The 18,498-nt window shown below is 40.6% G+C and overlaps 2 protein-coding genes across 9 annotated transcripts in view; one reads left to right on the top strand and one right to left on the bottom strand.

The window, feature by feature from the left end:
• The window catches only part of PCCB (propionyl-CoA carboxylase subunit beta), a 29,535-nt gene extending 20,696 nt beyond the window's left edge, over window positions 1-8,839 (top strand). For both annotated transcript variants that reach the window (XM_067002127.1, XM_067002128.1), the window contains exons 10-15: window positions 325-448; window positions 1,418-1,525; window positions 5,828-5,928; window positions 7,098-7,196; window positions 7,427-7,520; window positions 8,572-8,839. In XM_067002127.1, the coding sequence (XP_066858228.1) occupies window positions 325-448; window positions 1,418-1,525; window positions 5,828-5,928; window positions 7,098-7,196; window positions 7,427-7,520; window positions 8,572-8,693 (648 nt within the window). In that variant the 3' untranslated portion in view covers window positions 8,694-8,839. The remainder of the gene's footprint in view (window positions 1-324; window positions 449-1,417; window positions 1,526-5,827; window positions 5,929-7,097; window positions 7,197-7,426; window positions 7,521-8,571) is intronic.
• A 2,557-nt stretch (window positions 8,840-11,396) lies between these two features.
• The window catches only part of STAG1 (STAG1 cohesin complex component), a 185,976-nt gene continuing 178,874 nt past the window's right edge, over window positions 11,397-18,498 (bottom strand). For 5 of the 7 annotated variants that reach the window (XM_067002100.1, XM_067002097.1, XM_067002098.1 and 2 more), the window contains 4 exons: window positions 16,622-16,732; window positions 15,563-15,677; window positions 13,789-13,869; window positions 11,397-13,695 (listed from right to left, as the gene is read on the bottom strand). In XM_067002100.1, coding sequence (XP_066858201.1) covers window positions 13,672-13,695; window positions 13,789-13,869; window positions 15,563-15,677; window positions 16,622-16,732 — 331 coding nt within the window. In that variant the 3' untranslated portion in view covers window positions 11,397-13,671. The remainder of the gene's footprint in view (window positions 13,696-13,788; window positions 13,870-15,562; window positions 15,678-16,621; window positions 16,733-18,498) is intronic. The other 2 variants (XM_067002102.1, XM_067002104.1) reach the window with 1 other exon arrangement.

The raw sequence follows: 18,498 nt of genomic DNA, 5'->3' as shown, positions 1-18,498 counted from the left end.
ATTGCCTTGTGAGAAAGAAGTTCTCAGCATCCGGTTTGAGATTTTTATTTGTTATAAGCTAGGAAAACAGGCTTACTGCAGAGGAAATGTCATAAAGATGATTTTCTCTGATGGAATGCTTAGGTGGCAATTTTGATAATAAATGCAGAACTAGACGCTTCCTGCAAAGATGACAAAAAGATTTTTTTTCTCTCATTTTTTTTCTTTTTCTGCAAATTCTGAAACGTTAAGATTTCTGATACTAACAGCTGATTTTATGTTTGCCTATGTAGAGAAATAAACATACTTACGTCATCCTGAGGGCTCTGCCTAACTCTCTTGCAGATTGTCGATGAAAGGGAATTCTTCGAGATCATGCCTTCCTATGCCAGAAACATTGTTGTTGGGTTTGCCAGGATGAACGGAAGAACTGTTGGGATTGTGGGCAACCAACCCAAAGTAGCATCAGGTTGGAGACAGCTGTAGGAGTCTGATGTGAAACTTTTTAATGAACTGTGTTTTGTCTTTTTTGCACACTTGCTGTCTGGCTATGAAATTAACTGGTTATGGTTTGTATTTTCTGCCACTCTATCATACCGTGTTTTTCTACCACTTTCTTTGTCTTGAATCTTGTTGTGCATTTTTGTGACTTGCTTGCTGAGAGTTGTAAAACTGCCTGAAAAAAAAGCACACATTTCTTTACTGAATCAACAAAACATGTAACAAAAGGCTTGCTGTATCTAGCACAAAGAAGTGGTAGCAGCACATGAACAGGGTGGGTAGAAGACCACCACTGACTTGGCAGCAGCCTGTAATTAATTGGATTAAGCATAATATGGAAACTTCATACTTCAGGTCCACAGCATTTAAATACCTAAAGCTCTTCTGTAGTGTAGCTCTTCTGAAAATGCAAAGGTTTCAGACATACAAGTGTGGGGCTCAATCTCAAGTAATTTAGATATAAAGGTACAAACACCTGTAGCTAAGATCACCCTTCCCTTTTTAACTAGGGAGTGGTTTTTTTTTGCAAAAGTTTTTTTTGCATAGTTCCAGTGAATGACCTGGAAAAAAAAAATCAATACAGATAAAATTAAAACAAAAGATTTCTTGTAAATTACAAGAATATAATTTAACCTGAGACTTCTTGGGATAGGAGCTCTGGGATAGGAGCTCTCTATGCACAGTGGTCATTGCCAAAGGATACTGAAATTGCAGGTTATATTTCAGAAAAATGAAATGACTGCTTGTAGAATGTAACTTGTACTTTAATCTTAGAACTGAAACAGCAAAATTCATGATAATCTGTACGTTAGCTAGAGATAAGATTTTTTTTCTTTTCAAAACAGTTCAGCTAAAATACAGAGTGTGATTTTGATGTTGCCTTGAATTACTGCCATTAGCAGATCATTAACACCTTACCCTGTTTTCTTAACTTTAGGCTGCTTGGACATAAATTCTTCCGTGAAAGGAGCCCGCTTTGTTCGTTTCTGTGATGCTTTCAACATACCTTTGATTACTTTTGTGGATGTTCCTGGATTTTTGCCAGGTACGCCTTGTCATTTTATTTCAGTTAGTTTTGGGGCAGGGGAAGTAGGAGAAGGTGGCAGTGTAAAAACCTGTTTTAATGACTCCCTAAGAAGATTGTTTATTATACTGGACCTTAAATAAGACAGATTTTAAAATGCTACTGTTTGGGGAAAGAAAGAAAGAAACAAACAAACAAAAAACCTCTGTATTGTAAGTACACCAGTCATCACAATAGGATGTGATATGCAGGTTATATTCCAGAAAAAAAGATTGCTTAAATAAGCCAATAATATTTCTACAAGTGTGTTTTAAAATGACAAAGCTCTGCAGGGCTTCACTGAAGAGAGGGCAGTTCATACAGCAAGTTAGTGCCGAACTGGTTAGCAGACTGGTTACAGACACTGGGACGACCACTTGGCCAGGGCTGAGAGTGAGGTGAAGGCCTGTCGGTCTAGGAGGGTTAAGATGACCTCCTTGCTGGGATTCCAGCACAACTGCAAAGCTGCAGCTGGTGACTTATCTAGGACAAAAACCCTGCGTTCTCTGGAGATGATGTCCGTGCCATAAACAACATGGAAGTAACACTCACGTTCTTTGCTATAATGAGACTCCATGTCCCTTTAAAGACTCACCTGTTTTATTTATGTGCCTATAGGCTGGACAGCGTTACCAGAGTGCTCTGCAAAGGCAGGGACTTCCCCAGATGCAGTGGCAAGCAGTCCGATACCCAGCTTCCAGCCCTGCAGGTGGGATTCTTTGGGAGAGCAGCTCCGCTGATCCTCCTGTGGGCAGGGAGGCTGCAGGTCAAAGCTGTGCTAGGAGTGTCAGTTGAGGGCACCTTGAAGATGCATTTTGTGTTCAAAATCTGCTCGTTGCTGGAGGTACTGAACTAATACAGTCAATGTCACTAGTCAACATTCAATTTCATATCTTAATACAATACATTTTGCATGCTTTAACAATGAGGCAATACAGAAGAGAACTTCCTCTTTGTTCTTGCCTCCTTTCCTTTCTTTCCTGTAGACACACCCTCCTATTCTTATTTGGATCAAGAAACAACTTGTTTCTCCTTAGCACTTCAGTAGCCACTGTGTGGCCACATACAACCCAAGAACAAAGTTATTTTCATGTAGCCAGTTAGAAATAGTAAATTTTTATGGCATAATAGAATGTTGTTTTAAAGTAGACAAATGGAGGATAAATACAAAATAGAGAAAGCTAAAGAAAGAAGATCTGAGGCTTTATAGCGATTCTATACTGTTGTATTTGTTGTATTTGATCTGGATAGGCTGGACCGATGGGCTGAGGCCAACTGCATGAAGTTCAACAAGGCCAAGTGCCGGGTCCTGCATCTGGGGCGTAACACCCCCAAGCAGCGGTACAGGCTGGGAGATGAGTGGCTGGAAAGCTGCCTGGCAGAGAAGGATCTGGGAGTACTGGTTGATAGGCAGCTGAATATGAGCCAGCAGTGTGCTCAGGTGGCCAAGAAGGCCAACAGCATCCTGGCTTGCATAAGAAGCAGTGTGGCCAGCAGGTCTAGGGAAGTGATTGTGCCCCTGTACTCGGCTCTGGTGAGGCCGCACCTCGAGTACTGTGTTCAGTTTTGGGCCCCTCGCTACAAGAAGGACATGGAGGTGCTTGAGAGAGTCCAGAGAAGGGCAATGAAGCTGGTGAGGGGTCTGGAGAACAAGTCTTACGAGGAGCGGCTGAGGGAGCTGGGCTTGTTCAGCCTGGAGAAGAGGAGGCTCAGGGGCGACCTTATCGCACTCTATAGGTACCTTAAAGGAGGCTGTAGAGAGGTGGGGGTTGGTCTGTTCTCCCACGTGCCTGGTGACAGGATGAGGGGGAATGGGCTGAAGTTGCGCCAGGGGAGATTTAGGTTGGATGTTAGGAAGAACTTCTTTACTGAAAGGGTTGTTAGGCATTGGAACGGGCTGCCCAGGGAGGTGGTTGAGTCACCATCCCTGGAGGTCTTTAAAAGACATTTAGATGTAGCCCTTAGTGATATGGTTTAGTGGGGGACCTGTTAGTGTTAGGTCAGAGGTTGGACTAGGTGATCTTGGAGGTCTCTTCCAACCTAGACGATTCTGTGATTCTGTGATTTTACAGAGTTTGGAAAGATTAGTACATTACCGTTAGGAAATTCAGTTCAAGTAACATACTCTGAGTGAATATAAGTCTGAATTAGAAACTAAGATTGGGACTAGATTGCAGGGTTTGTACTTGCCAGCTTCTGGGTGTAGGTTGAGCATCTCCGATGTTTTCTGACAGCTTCCAGGGATAAGACCTGGCTGTTCAGATGTCTGCCACTGGAAAGTGTTTGTAGGTTTGACAAGTCCAACGCTCTGGAGGGAAATACAAGAACCCAAAGTGAAATTGCAGTTAAGAACAGACATTTTTAAGTGTAGGCATACATTATTGGACACTCAAATTACACTTGAGTGGAAGCATTGAAGTCAAGCCAGCAAATAAGACTAACAAGTAAGTTTTAAAAAAAATCTCACAAAACATATTTAACTTAAAATCCTCTATTTTTTAAACCTTTCATTAAAAAGACCCCAAATTACTGTAAGAGGTTAATCTCAGGTGCTGAAAGAGAAAAAAAAAAGTCAGCAGGTGAATGAACTGCTAGAAAGTAACTGGGGAGTTACATACACAGAGGTATGAAATTCAGAAATCCTAGAAATGAAGTATGTGAGATTGTTGTTTCCAAGTGCCAGGCCTCACCCATGGTTCATCCCATACGTGCTCCTTACTGCTGGCACCATCATGACAGACGGTAACTGAAGGCACTGCCTCCATGTGCGTGTTCTGTGGGTACGCAAGGCAGAGCAATACCAAGTGTCCTCCGGCTGTTACTTAGTCTTTTGGTGATGAATTACTTAGCTGTCTTTCTTGCTATCTATGAAGTGTTTTTCTGTCATTTCTTTGGATTCTGTAAAAGGCTTTTCCAAAGTTACTTATCAGTTTGTTACGCCTCCTGGGGTGGTCGTGTTCCCTCAACTGGCTGTTGCAGCTGGGGCTTTTGGTGCTTGGATCAGAATCATCTGGTCTTGTGAACACTGTGCCATCAAGAGGGAAAATAGTTGCTGAAGAACTTCTTCCTCAGAAAGGTCAGAGTTGCTCTTGCAAGTAGGAGCCTAAGATCTTGAGACTGAGACAAGTCTTCGGAAAGGTTGGGTGGGTGCTCCAAAAGCTGGGGTCTTGTGCAGCTTGAAGTTTTTTGTTTTTGTTTTGTTTTGTTTTTTCCCCTGGCTTGCTTTAACAGAAAGCAATCAGTTATCCCTAAGGCTCTGACTGAACCCAAGTTTTGACACGGATTTACCTATTTTCATTTTTGCATGTAATTATCTCAGATTTTGCTCATCGCTGTGTATTTTCTTTTGGAATCTTGTGCCTTTTTGCTTTTTCATCTTGTCAGACTTTTGGTTTGACCATTTCCTTTTGCAAGTTCAATAGTGTAGGCAAATACAAAAAAAATAATCAAGTCTTCCATCTTCTGTGGGTCTCACAGGTAGGAATTTGAACCCGATAATTGCATTACCATCAATTTTGGCTTTGCTATGATATGTTTTTTGCAAAGAGGTCAAAGATAGTTGTTGTTGTTGTTGTTGTTGTTGTTTTAGGTACTGATTTGCTGGAGCTGAGCCTTGATAAAAATCTACGGCTGCTGAATACTCTGATTGTATCTTCAGAGAAGTCATGATCCTAAGACTATCAGCTAGGCCTGTTCTTGTGACAGAACTTTGTAGGACATCCTCTAAAAATGTATGACCTGTATTCCTACTTGCTGCATATGATCATTCTCATAAACTACCAGCTGTGAGATTGCTTACAGAGGTCTTCATGCTGTGTCCTCTAAGGTCCACCATCTTGGGCTTGCTTGAAGGAAGACTAGCACAGGTCTTTGGTCTGGTAGCCAAGCTGCCTTTAATATGGTCTAGAAAAAAGGCTTTTGGAAGAGTGTGGGTTTCTGGAGAAGTGAATCTAGGCTGCATGTTTCTCTGCTAATCACATTTGGAGTCTTCAAACTTATGTAACTGAATTTTGTTCCTGGGAAGATACCATCTGGTGAGCATTACACTTCTGTGACCTTATATGCACAGAGACTTACTTTATGTTTCTTTTGGTGAGGTGTTTTGTAGAGCTGCTCCGCATCTTATGGAGAACATCGCCTGCAATACTACCTGCTCGTGGATATTAACACCGCTCTGGTTGTTGTTAGGTTTGCTGCTGGTAATAGATGATGACACTTGCCCAACTGTATATCCTTTTTTTGTGAACTTCCTGGAGTGAAAAATAATATTTCTGGCTTTTGTAGGTACAGCTCAGGAGTATGGTGGAATCATCCGTCACGGTGCCAAACTACTGTTTGCCTTTGCAGAAGCAACTGTGCCTAAAATTACTGTCATCACCAGAAAAGTAAGTTGGTATAATTCCATGGTGGTGGTTTATAAAATGAGTTTGTTTTCATTAACAGCAAGTTTACTTTTGTGAAGCTTTGTATGTCTATCCTCCTGCTTTCTGCAGTTGTTATACCTCCATTTGTCCCATCTTTGTCAGTGTACAAGAGGCCATTTCTCTTATTCTTAGAATATTACTGCTCTATTCCTGGAACTTCAGTCTCCTTTTCCAGAAGCAGTGCTGATTTTGTCTTTCTGCTTTCCTCACAGGCTTAACACTTGTGTGGTTTCTCTTCTTCGATATACTTCTCCTATACTCCCCTTAATTTTCTTGCTTTCTCTTTTTCTATAAGGTACATTATGCTCCTAAAGGTTTCACTAAACATCTCTCAACTTTTTTTCTTGCTGGTCTGTCCCTCCTGTTCTGTTTTTGCTTGTTTGTTTGTTTGTTTAGTTGTTTTTTTTTTCCTGACAAGCTTTTTTCCGATAGACTTAGGATGGCGAAAAGCAAAAAAAACTTTTCAGCTTTCTATCCCTTTGCCTTCCCTGTTCCTTCTGAATATTACTTTCTTCTTTTTTTTTTTTTTTTTCCAAGCTTGCATCCTTGCCGTAGTTTTTAGGAATGCCTTGAAACAGACTCTGCTGCAGTTTGCTCTGCAGTTCTGCAGTATCCGTTTACCATTGCTGTCTGGACCACTTCCAGTACCAGAGTGGAGCATTGCAGATCTGAGTGCTGTGCTCCCTGGCCAGGAGATTCCAGAAGCGGGGCAGCCGGTTTGTTTGAATGCACGTGCAGGGTGAGGCCTAGTGCTGCAGATATGCAGACTCCTCTTATCTGCCATCAAGAATGGCCTTGCATTTCAGCAGCTCCCTTCCCTGCTCTTTTGTGGTTCTAGTTTGTGACGTCTAGTCTTCGGAGATTGTTGCAGTGGAGTTTTTACAATTCTTCATGATTTTGACCAAAGAAGTGGAAATGTCTTGAACACGTGTGCTTGCAAAAGCCAAGAGCCTTGTACCGATGTGTTGATGGACCAAATCACAGCCGCCTGTAGGTTCTGCACGCTCTCTTACACGTACAAGTGTAGCCCCACTTGCTTGTCTTTGGAATGATAAAAGTTGCGGGAAGAAAGTAAACTGTTTCTCTGTGAGGTCCCTTCATGTTAATTAATCCCTTGGTTTTTGTTCCAGGCCTACGGGGGTGCCTATGATGTGATGAGTTCAAAGCATTTAAGAGGAGATGCGAACTATGCCTGGCCTACTGCAGAGGTGGCAGTGATGGGTGCCAAGGTGAATAAATGCAGGCTGACTCTCATGCTGGTGTGCAGCAGCCATCCCAGTCTTTGCAGTGGCAGCTTTGTCAGATGAAGACTGTCGTCTCTGAAGCACCTTACCCGAGTGCACGTGGTGGGGGCAGGGAGGGAGCTGGTAAAGCGGGCAGGGAGGGAGCTGGTAAAGCAGACAGGTTCCCGCTGTGTGGGCTGAAGACTGTCACTTACCTGTGAACTTTATCCTTCTAGGGGGCTGTCCAGATCATTTTCAGAGGAAAAGAGACAGATGCAGAGGCAGAATATGTGGAAAAATTTGCAAACCCCTTTCCTGCAGCCATGAGAGGTATTGTTATCTCACACATTGTGTCCCTTGTTTTGAGGTTGACATTGCATGTAGATAAATTTGTAGCTACTGAGTAAACTTTTTGCTAGAAGGTTATTTAGGCAAGACATACCATAACTTGGGCATGAGAAGGAAAACCACATCTAGACCAAAAACACCTCTGAAAGGCTTCATATGGGAAGAAACTGGTGAGATATGGGGACTGCACTGAAAAGCTTACTTTCAATTTTGTAGGCAATGTAGGCACCATGAAACGCAAGACTGTTAGTTAAAGATTACAGGTGCTTTGACAATTTACTTGATGGTTCTAGATGCAGATCAGTGGCCTTAAGAAAGGGTCACAATCCAGTTCAGTGATGAAGTCCAGGACTCCTTGGGGTGATTTTTCCTGGTTTTCTTTTAAAAGGATTTTTATGTCTAGCTTCAAAGCATTAACTGTGCTCTGGAAGGCAGTTCTGTAGAATCTGTAGTCACTTCTACATGTTTCCAGTTATGCTGGCTTACTCTATTGTTTTTGTACTACATTTAATTATCGTAAATAGCGCCACAGAGCTGGGATGTCTCAATCCAAGCTCTTTTCCACCATAGCTAATATCTACGGTATCACTCCCTCTGGTTCTGTAGTAGACTGTTACTGCTGTTTGAGCCAGAAAAAAAATAGACTGCTGCACATGCAAAGTTAAGGGATTCTTCTTCTAATCAGCAATTCTGAACCTTTAAGTCAGACTAATTAATAGTGGATTCGTGGAGATGGTATGCCTGAAACTCTGCAGTAACAGGAGCAGTACTTAGTAAAACCTCCTCCTCCTAAAATTTTTTGGCTTGCTAACTTTTGCTTTTTTTTTAAACAAACAAATAGACAACTGCTTTTAATTTTATAACTTGGAGTATTTCCTCTTTAAGCTATTTTTAAATTCTTAAGTTAATTTGTTAACTTGTGAACTGTTTATTCAAATATCATTTTGATTTTGAAAATTTACATCACAACCTATATATAGAAGGTTGACAGGCAGCCTCTTCATGGTTGGCTGTTGTTTGTTTGTTTTTACAGGGTTTGTTGATGATATCATCCAGCCTTCAACCACCCGCACGCGCATCTGCCGTGACCTTGATGTGCTGGCTAGTAAAACACAGTCCAGTCCCTGGAAGAAACATGCTAATATCCCACTGTGAGTGTAAGGAGGGACTTGGCCATGCTGGAAGACATGGCAGTATTCCGAATACAAATACTTTATGTTTATGTGGCTTTCTACTTTGCAATAGAAGTATTTTACTTTGATTTTGCTAATAATCATCAATAAATTATAGTACGTACCTCATTTAATTTGGGATCTTACTGGTTCATCTTTGTAAACTATTTTTTTGTAGGTTAATAATCAACACAACCTGCAATGCCTGCTGCAGACAAGCTGTTACTAATTGTTTAAGGTTGAATGCTTCTTTGGGCCCTTGAGGTGGCTCAGTCAGGCAGAGCTGCAGTGACCTCTCGCTGCTGAGCCATCAGACATCTGTGCAGTTAAAGCACAGCCCTGGGTCTGCACCCTTGGAATCTGACTACTTGCTGCACCATGGACTGACAGAAGAAATCCTTGGCTTGGATTTTGGTGCACTGGAATCCAAGCTTTGCATATTGCAGGCTAACCTGTTCTGTCTCTCTGTTAGACTTTCCCAAGTCGCAGATTTTACTTGCTGGCTGAAGCAGCGCTGGGTCCCAGGTTGGTATCAAGTTATACCCGAGCTGTGGGGGCATAGGTGGTATAGAGAAGATGGAGCCAGATTCCCCTTGAAGGACACGAGACAATTTGCCCAAGTTGAAAAAAAGGGACATTCCAATGGGGGACACAATTTTTTTCCCCTCAGCAGGGGGTTAAGGTAGAAACCTCCAGAGGTGCCTTCCAGCCTATTTTTCTCCTATGATTATTTGCCAGACTTGCAAGGAACCACTCCAGTAGTTGTTACTGTGGCTGTGCTCAGTCTGCACATTAGGAGCTGCATTGTAACTACAGCCCCAGAAGCTAGTAACGGCTACTATGTTTAGCGCTACTGCAAACACATGCCAATCATGTGAAGTCCCTGTAATGACATCTGTTGTGAGCAACCTCAGTAATTAACAGTACAATGTTATAAGGTAGAGAATTACTACACCTGTACATCATAGCTGCTCCTGTTCACTCCCCAAGCGTGTGAAATGGAAGAAAGCGATAAGATGGCAACCTTCCAGGGAGCATCTCTTCCCAGGTAGGTGCAGGCTGGTGTCCTGCTGACTTCAGCCATGGAGCTTGCAGACCATACTCACAAAAAAAAAAAAATCTGAAAAGACAGTACAGAAGGACTGTTTCAAGTATGATCCCAGCTTTGTAATAACTAGAGGCGATGTATTCAGGTTACGGCTATACTGTCCTGGCGGCAAACACACCAAAGCTGCATGAATGTACCTGGTTGTACCTCAGCACTGCCTGCTCCTAGGGCCCTGGGAAACAGACAGCGTGCTGCAACAATAAGGCAAGGTAAGCTGAAATGTAAATACGGGGGTGTGTCCTTGCAATGAACTGAGTTCTTGAATTGTGAGAAATGGTTTAATCTAGAGTTTGTAAGAGTTAATCAAGAAGGAATAATAGGATTTTTTTTCAAAGCTAATCAGTAGCTAAGAGAGTGGCTGTCCCAAGTTTAGAGGCAAAAGTCAAGTCAGCAAAATGATATGCACGTAGTTTTTTCAGTCTGACCAGAGTCAGGAGACACTAAATGAGAACCCCCAACTGTTATGTCACAAAGGAAAAAGCGTAACCAACCGTTCTTGTTTCCTAACCTTTGTTATGTAGACCTCATCCTCTCTTCTACCCCTTGCCAGCACAACAATTTGGCTTGTATATCCTGTTGATTTCCAAGCACTCAGTTGCTCTACCTGCACGGTGCTTTAGAAACACACTGGAAAGCTGATCTGGCCATGCTATCCAATTTTCTCTTGAATTCCAATCCCCTGCAGAAACAAAAAATATAAAAATCCTTTCAACAAACAGAAGTCCTTAACTTAGAAGCACGACAAGCGACTTACTGTGTTCCATTTTGCGTCAGGAGTTAAGCATAACTTAGAAGCAGTCAGAGAGTCAGTGTTCAGGCTGTGTCTCAGTAGACCCAGAATGCAGTTCAGACCGTGAATCCTTCTGAAAAGAGAGTACTGTCTTTTCCTTGAATCCCCCATTCCTCACCTGCTGGATCTTGTTACTTTCTCTGTCTCAGATGATTTTTCCTTGGGAGGCATGCCAGATGACAAGTAAGTCACTTTTCTTTAGCACTACAAAGATGAAATCATTCATGGGTTGGACAAAAATAGCACCTCTTTCTCTGAGACATGGGAATAACAAAAAGCATTTAATTTAGTGAACCTGCAAATTTTCCTTTAGCCCAGTTGATGATTAGCCCTTCCAGGCCTTTACCATGTCTATTTCTTTCTACGTGGTCCAGATCACTTGAGACGTACATGACAGGAGAGAAATTTTTCTCAAACTTTGTGACATTTTGAACAATTAGAAGCTTTATAGTATGGCAAAGACAGAGAACACTCAAACTTTTCAACAATGCAACTCTCCCAAATTGTGTGATGAGCTACCAAATTTGCAGCACTCCCACAATACAACCCCCAAGATCAACCAAAAACCAAATATATACCGCAGTGGAGAAAAAATTAAAAAGAACAAACAGGGTTTTCCTTTTCTCTAAGGCTGTTTGGCTAAGGAAGGTGTAAGAAATTTGGTTGTGAAGCCTGTATTACATGAGAACTACCTTCCAGTATTTCATCTGGCTAATAAATGGGATGACAGGATGTGATGGCCCAAACCAGTATTTAAAAAGTTGTAGTGAACAGGGTGCTCATCATACTCATGATTTTGAATAGTTTATTAAATGAAAGGTGAAGCATCAGTTTTAAATTGTACAAAAGGAAAAAAAAAACCTCATATTGTAAATGTACAATTTACAGAATTACTAGCAAAACCAATCAAGGAGACACTCAAAATACAAAAAACCTATTGACTGCAAACTGAACTGGAAACCCATTGCAGGTACCGTGATAATAAATGTTTGTTATACAGTATTCTACAATGTTAAATTAGGACTCAGTTTTCCACACAGAGGACTGTGAAGCACAAGGTTCGTCTGAGACTATGACTCAAACCGGGCAGCATTTATTATGCTACTATGCTCACAGAGTTATCGTGATGTTAATTTAATGCAGCCATTCCTACCCACCCCTATTACCTTTGGGATGGACAGAAGAGAAAGGGAGGTAATGTTATTTTATTAAGTTCCAGCCACGTCTCATGTTTTATACATTACCCAACCAATGTCAGAGGAATGGCTGAATTAGCTAGTCAAACATTTTTGGCAACATATTTTTCTGTCTGAGAACTGCACGTGTTGTAAAAAAAACAAACCTCAGCTTTGTGAAATGCTGGTTTGTTTTTAGATTCTTTTCCCTCCCAGCAAGTAAGCACTGGGTATTAACGTTGTTTTGTTTTTAAATAAGCTTGTAAAATAAAAAAAGCTCCATGATTATTTTGCTGTTGCTGCAAAAAAAAAAAAAAAAAAAAGCACCTCTAAAACTGCTGTGCTCCAAGTGGGTCAATCTGCTTTGTATCTCAAATGCTAATATTAGAATGCAGAAAGGAAGATTAACATTTTGGGGCTGATTCTTAGAGATACTAGAGTCAGTGCAAGTTGTGGATGGCCAGCACCTCTGATATCAGGCCAGTTTTAACTAAGTAGCAGCTACTAGGCAGAGTCATAAAATCGAAGCATAACGAAATTCCAAATTATTGAAGACATTGAAAAATCTCTTATTACAATGAATTAGCTGAGAATGTTTTGGGTTTTGTGTTTTTTTTTGACTTTTTTACTTTTTTGAAAAATCGTATTTTTTTCAAATAATTACTCTTAATATGCACAGTTAACACTGAAAATGTAGCTGTATTCCATTGTAAGCTTAAGAACTTCACCATCTAAGCACAAATTTCTATGCAGCACATACAGTACTTCTAACTGGCAAAATTAATTTACAAAAATAGCGCAAAAGGGTATTTACGGCATGGAAAGTAGACTTTTTTATGGTACAGTTAAAATTGCTTTTAGTATGCTAAAGTGATTCCTTTTCCCCACCCTTGAATTATTGTTTTGCTTTGTTTTGTTTTTTAAATAGGAAAGTTGCTGTTTATGTACCTTGGACTGGCAGGGCTTGAAGTAGGTAGTAAAAACAGCAAAGTGATTACTTGAGAACCATTTGTGTGTTTTACTGAGAATACTTTATTTGCTGGTATAAGTTGCTAAAAATGCACAGAGCAAGTACCAATAGAAAATTTACTGTTTTTGTGTCCCCATGTGCTATATAAAATGAATGTTACACAGCATCTGTTGGAAAAGTGGCTTCATGGACATCTCTTACTTTATGTCCCATTATAAATAAAAATAAATCTTCTCAAGAGTATAAAATCTGGGTTTATCATATCAGAATCTGAAATTTTTTGGCAGAGATGCACGTCATTAGAATTCTAACCTCTTCTATAAGAGTGTTCTTCTCAATGCCTATGAGAGGACATAAGCGTACCATAATGTTAATCAAATCCAGTGTGTTCAAAAACACTTTTCTGTAGCCAGAATGACCTGCTTATAGCATCATTGCTAGTCAATGGCTGATAGGCATAGGTTTAATAAAAATGGCTAGCTTTTAAAACATAAAAAGGCAAATGTTAAAACTGTTTTAAATTGTACAGCAGAAAAATAAAGGTAAAAAGTTCTGTTTTCACTCAATGTTGTTTTCAGAAAACATGTAGAACAGTGTTTATTTTGACAGCTGTCTTAACAATTTAAAACTTCCTCCTCATCCAGAAAAAAAAATCTGTATTAGGACAGTCAAGAACAGGGATACAAATGATTTTTTAGGTCAGCCTTTCTGAGGTGACTGGATTGGCCAACATTCCTTTGTGTCATTAGGAAGTTCCTCTTCTTTCTGTCACTACAAAAAGGGATTGACCTTAATCATTTGGTTAAAAATCAAACCGTATCACATCAAAAATGTGGTTTTCATACAAGCTATCACAGTATATAGGCCTCTAGCTCTAAACAATAGAGTTCCAAATTTGTAAAATGTCTTCAGCAGACTTCAGAACATAGGCATTCCAAATCCCTAGAAAAATGATTTAAAAGACAGTAATTAATTAAGTGCAACAGTTATCATAAAAGAACCTCAGATAAACAGCAAGTACTAGTAAAGTCTTACTGAATCATCCTCAATGATAGCTGCGGAGTCAAAGAAGTCTGGCCTCAGTTCAGCCCGTTCTCGTCGGTTTCTTGAAGGTGGCTAAAGAGGTGAGTCAGACATTTTAGTACATGAGATCAGTTAACTGACTATAAAGGACTCCTGTGGCTCTACAGCTAACAGGCACTAACATCTTTACCTGTTCCTTTAAAAAATAGCTATGCATGGATTTCCATAAAAGCTCAGATACAAATATAGGCTCCGACACATGAGCGTACTTCTTAAATTCACATTTTATGTAAGGACTGGACTAAAAGCTTATGGCCACTAAAAGCTTATGGCCCTTGCTGACTTAACCGTGTTCTTGTGTTAAGACTGTGCCAGACTGCATAGAAACTGTCTGCTTTATGCTTTTACATTTATGATGAAATTCCAGCTCTGACATGGTCAGAAAGTGGATTTTTTTAAACAGTACTTATGATGTTAGAATATTTCTGAGGACTGACCTGTGTTGTCCTGCCATAGAAATGTTAAGAATAAATGTGACCTGCGCTGGCTTGAACAATTCCTTCATTTCCTTTCCATGGATTGCCACTTAAAGGCAATCTTTACTTACTTGATAATAATTTGAATGCTAGTAATAATCTCAGCAACTGAATTATTGCCTACATTTTCTTTCCAAGACATTATAGCCTAGTCCTAAAATAACCTACGCCTTATAATTTGGATATTAAAGGAGAAATATGAAAGCATAAAAGCCAGTGAAGTGTATAATGCAAACTGATCCTCCTTCCCATTTTACAAGAAAAGTATTCATTCAGCAGAGAGAGGCTAGTAAGGTTATGGTCTTTACAAACACAATCCTGTAGTCAGTCACATTACCACGAAAAGAGCCAAAGTTACAATCTGATGATGCCACCTAGTTAGGAGCAATACCAGTAGCGTAAGGTACTCCCTCAGTGCCTATCCACTACAGCTTTCTCTCCCTTCTGTTGTGCCAGCACAACTCTGTGTGGCTGTGAACTGGATGACACCATGATTAAGGATCCCCTATCCACCCCACCTCCCAGAAAACAAACGAACTAGAGGACAGAAACAACTCTGTGACCACAGTGAGGTTTCATAAAGACCTATGTCAGCAAGAGAGTTAATGATGCCTGTGACAATGGCATAGGGAAGGAAACACCACCCAGGATATCTTTGGATTATAAATTTCTAAACTCTTCATAATGTCAAGCAACAGCCTGAGTCAAAAGCTGTTACTGGATTTTGGACCATCCCTTTGCACTCCATGATGCTGAGCAGGCAGCTTCGTGTGATGTTCAATCAGATGGGGTGCGCTGGTCTCACCTCTTTTCCCCACCAGCACTCCCTCTGCCCTTTAGTGGATCTAGCACTTGGCGGACTGCAGAGCAAGTCAGCTCAGCTTTTTCATTAGCACTCACCTGAGAGGTGTGATCTGCACTGATATAACTGATACGCTATAATTCACAACCGAATTCTCATAGGGTGACAAGCTAAAGGTGAATGAGAGTGCTTCAGGCAGTTGCTACTGCCTGAATCTAGAACATCAGGAAGAGTGCTAAGCATTGCTTCTTGTATTTCTACGAAAAACATCAATTGGGCCTGAATCTGCAGTTTTAGGTTCCATGGAATATTCAGATAATTTTCACTTTTTAATGCTCAGATAACAAGAAATAAGGCTCAAATTTTGGACATTTTTGTTTACACTTAAAAATGCCTTTTAAATTATCTTTTAACCACCTTAAACTTGCTATTAATAAGATTTACTGACCAGATCAATGACCATTGTGTCCTCAAATTCCTCATTCATATCCTCTAGCTGACCTCGTGAAGACATCATTACATCTTCAAAGATGGGCTCAGCGTCATCTTCCATTAGACCTCGTCTGATTAAATAAAGAGAAAGAAAAAGTCATTTTCAAGCATATAAGTTTCCCAACCATGAACTTTCTCATTAAGAACAAGGCTCAAATCCTATCCCTTAATATCTTCACATAAAATCTTACATTAAGAATCAAGCCAGCATATTTTCTTAATATTAGCCTGAAGAAAATCTTATGTAAAAACAAACCTAGCACTTGCAGAGGCTAAAGCAGGAAGTCCAATGTAGTATCATTATAAACACTAATTACAACTGTCCTTAACAAGAAAAAGGCAATAACCTCACTGTGTTTGCTTGCCCTTTTACAAAAAGGAGTTAACGCTGTTTGTCAATATCACTGGTAAATGCCTGGGAATCCACCACTGAATCCCAAACCAGTTTTTAATGCCATAAGGATTTGATCTTGCAAGAGACTCTGTCCCTCATCCTGAAAAGCACTGACGTGCTGGAAGACTTGATTAGGTCAGCACCAGAGCATGGAGCACTTTGCACAACAGAACGCTTCAGCATTCGCCCATGTGTGTCCCAGTGGGACGCCTTGGTAAAAGATGATGTAGATAAAAGAAGCTTAAACAGGTTCACGTGAAGACTGGACAACAACTTAGAAGAAAAATTCACTGCAAATTACTTAATAAACATAACAGTGCTTCATGGAAACTGCCTCAAAATAGTTGAAGGCTGGCAGAGAATTATGAAAGATTGTTCCACACATTTGCCCTGTTCACTAGGCACCTGCTCACAGCCATGGTTAGAGGAAGAACACCGGGCTAGAGGGGCCATATGGCCCTGTATCCATCGCAACATGACAAAGCTGTTACTCTGCCTTTATTAAGAAGAGTTAAATGTCACAGAAATTACGAGCAACAACCCAGAAAAGGTAACATTTAAATGCAACTTTGTCATCTAAAATGATTCTGATCTGGAGATGAATGTGCTCTGAACACTTACACTGCATGCCTTACACCAGTTCTCCCTTTCATGTAGTTCATTCCTGTCCTGTCCTTTCGATTTAAATCTTCTAGCTTCTGTTGGCCCAACCAAGATATCTGCATCTGGGGACTAACAAACATAAAGCAGCATTATGACTGAGAACACTAACAATTTTGAGTTGGCTATGTTTAGACAATATCTCCTCAAGTTTTGTGTCTGGGTATGTTTTAGATTAAGATATTTAAATCACATCCATCATTGTACAAGTCTTCCGGATTCCCTTCTGCAATTTGTCTCCTCCCACTGCATGTGCACAAAAAAATCCATTAATTGTTGTAATAAAAACAGCTACATAAAATGCTAACATTACTCATTTGTTAATGTGGCATGCACCTGAAATGGGAGCGCTTCTAAAATTCATTAAATCCTACTTCACTGCCTCAGATCAGGCAAAATATGAGTCAGAATAGATCCAAATTAATAACTGACACGCATTTTAAGACAAAAATGTCACACAAAGTGAAAAACAAATTGCTTTTAAGTATTTAGCCCCCATCAACTTTAGCATCTAGTAACTTACCCACATGTAAATGCTGAAAGACTGTACTTAACACCAACTCAACCCAGCAGTAGACAGCAATATATTTGGTGTGTTTTGTGTGTTGCAGCACAAAGAGACAGTAGGAAAATAAGTGCAGCTGTTCAAGAGCAACACCAATTTTTAATTACGTAATCTCAGACTGCAGTAAGCACGTTTTTGACCCTCATTTTTCATAGAATCATAAAATCATTTAGGCTGGAAAAGACATTCATGATCACATTGAGTTCAACCATCATTTTAAAAGCGGCATTAGATGCCTATATACAGGTTAAGTGTAACTAATTTTAAGTGATTTTTCCTAGAGAATGCACAGGATCCCTGGGCTCAGTTTACAAGGGTCATCATGATCCAGCTATAAGGTATCTTGGGACTCATGTGAGACAGCATGTTAAGTGGGAAGCTAAGGTGACCTGTAGGATGTGTGGGGAAAACAAACTAAAGCCAGGCCGAAAGGAAACACTTCCTCCCCATTTTTTTAGTTCACACTGTCAACTTGCAAGTGGAATCCAGCTCTTTGAAAAAAACAGAGGAGAGTGATGCTCAATAGTACTCTGCTTGCAGCATTCATCTGAGATAGGAGAAACAGGGGTTCAAGCCCCAAGTGAAAAGTGTGGCTCAGCGTCTGCCCAGAAATAAGGTTCTCCCACATCTTAGGGCAGTTCCTGCTCATCAGGCTCAGAAGGGTAAAACACAGTGAGTGAGTGGAAGCTGTCCCACTTTCCCCAACTGATTAAATATTCACAGAGAGAGATTTAGCTTAGTGTGCAGCACACCAAGGTTAGATTAGAGGGGGTCAGGAAAAAGGCTCTCACTTCACCAATTTTTTTTTGTTTTTACTGCAGATTAGAAAAAAGGAGAAATTGAGAGTCACAAAGTCTTCCTTATAACCTAGAAGTTACGGCAACATCTGGGGAGGCAAATCCTTGGCTGCAGGAAGGCAAGCAAGAGACATGAACCCAGATTACATGTGCCGTAGGAGTAAGGTGAAAAGATACTATGGGTCTGACTTAACAGGGGTTCTTCCTCAGCTGTGCTTTCTTTGTGGTCATCTGGAGTTTTCTGCCAGACTGAACTGTAGAGGTGAGAAAATAAAATCCATGCCCCCACTTGCCTTGCACTCACACCTTTATGTGCCAACCCTTGTTCCTTCCAGGGAGCACCAGCTGGGAAAACTTGAGCCCATGTCCTTCGCACAGGACCACGCAAGTCCCTGCTGCAGCGTGAAGCAGCCCAGAAATCCTTCCACCCTACCTCACTCCGTCTTGTGGTGGTCACACGGTTAGTATGGGGAAAG

Source organism: Anser cygnoides, chromosome 9, assembly GCF_040182565.1.
Source record: "Anser cygnoides isolate HZ-2024a breed goose chromosome 9, Taihu_goose_T2T_genome, whole genome shotgun sequence".
In the NCBI taxonomy this organism is placed as follows: domain Eukaryota; kingdom Metazoa; phylum Chordata; class Aves; order Anseriformes; family Anatidae; genus Anser; species Anser cygnoides.
The sequence above is the reverse complement of the archived record's forward strand: the minus strand, read 5'-3'. Positions and strand labels throughout refer to the sequence as shown.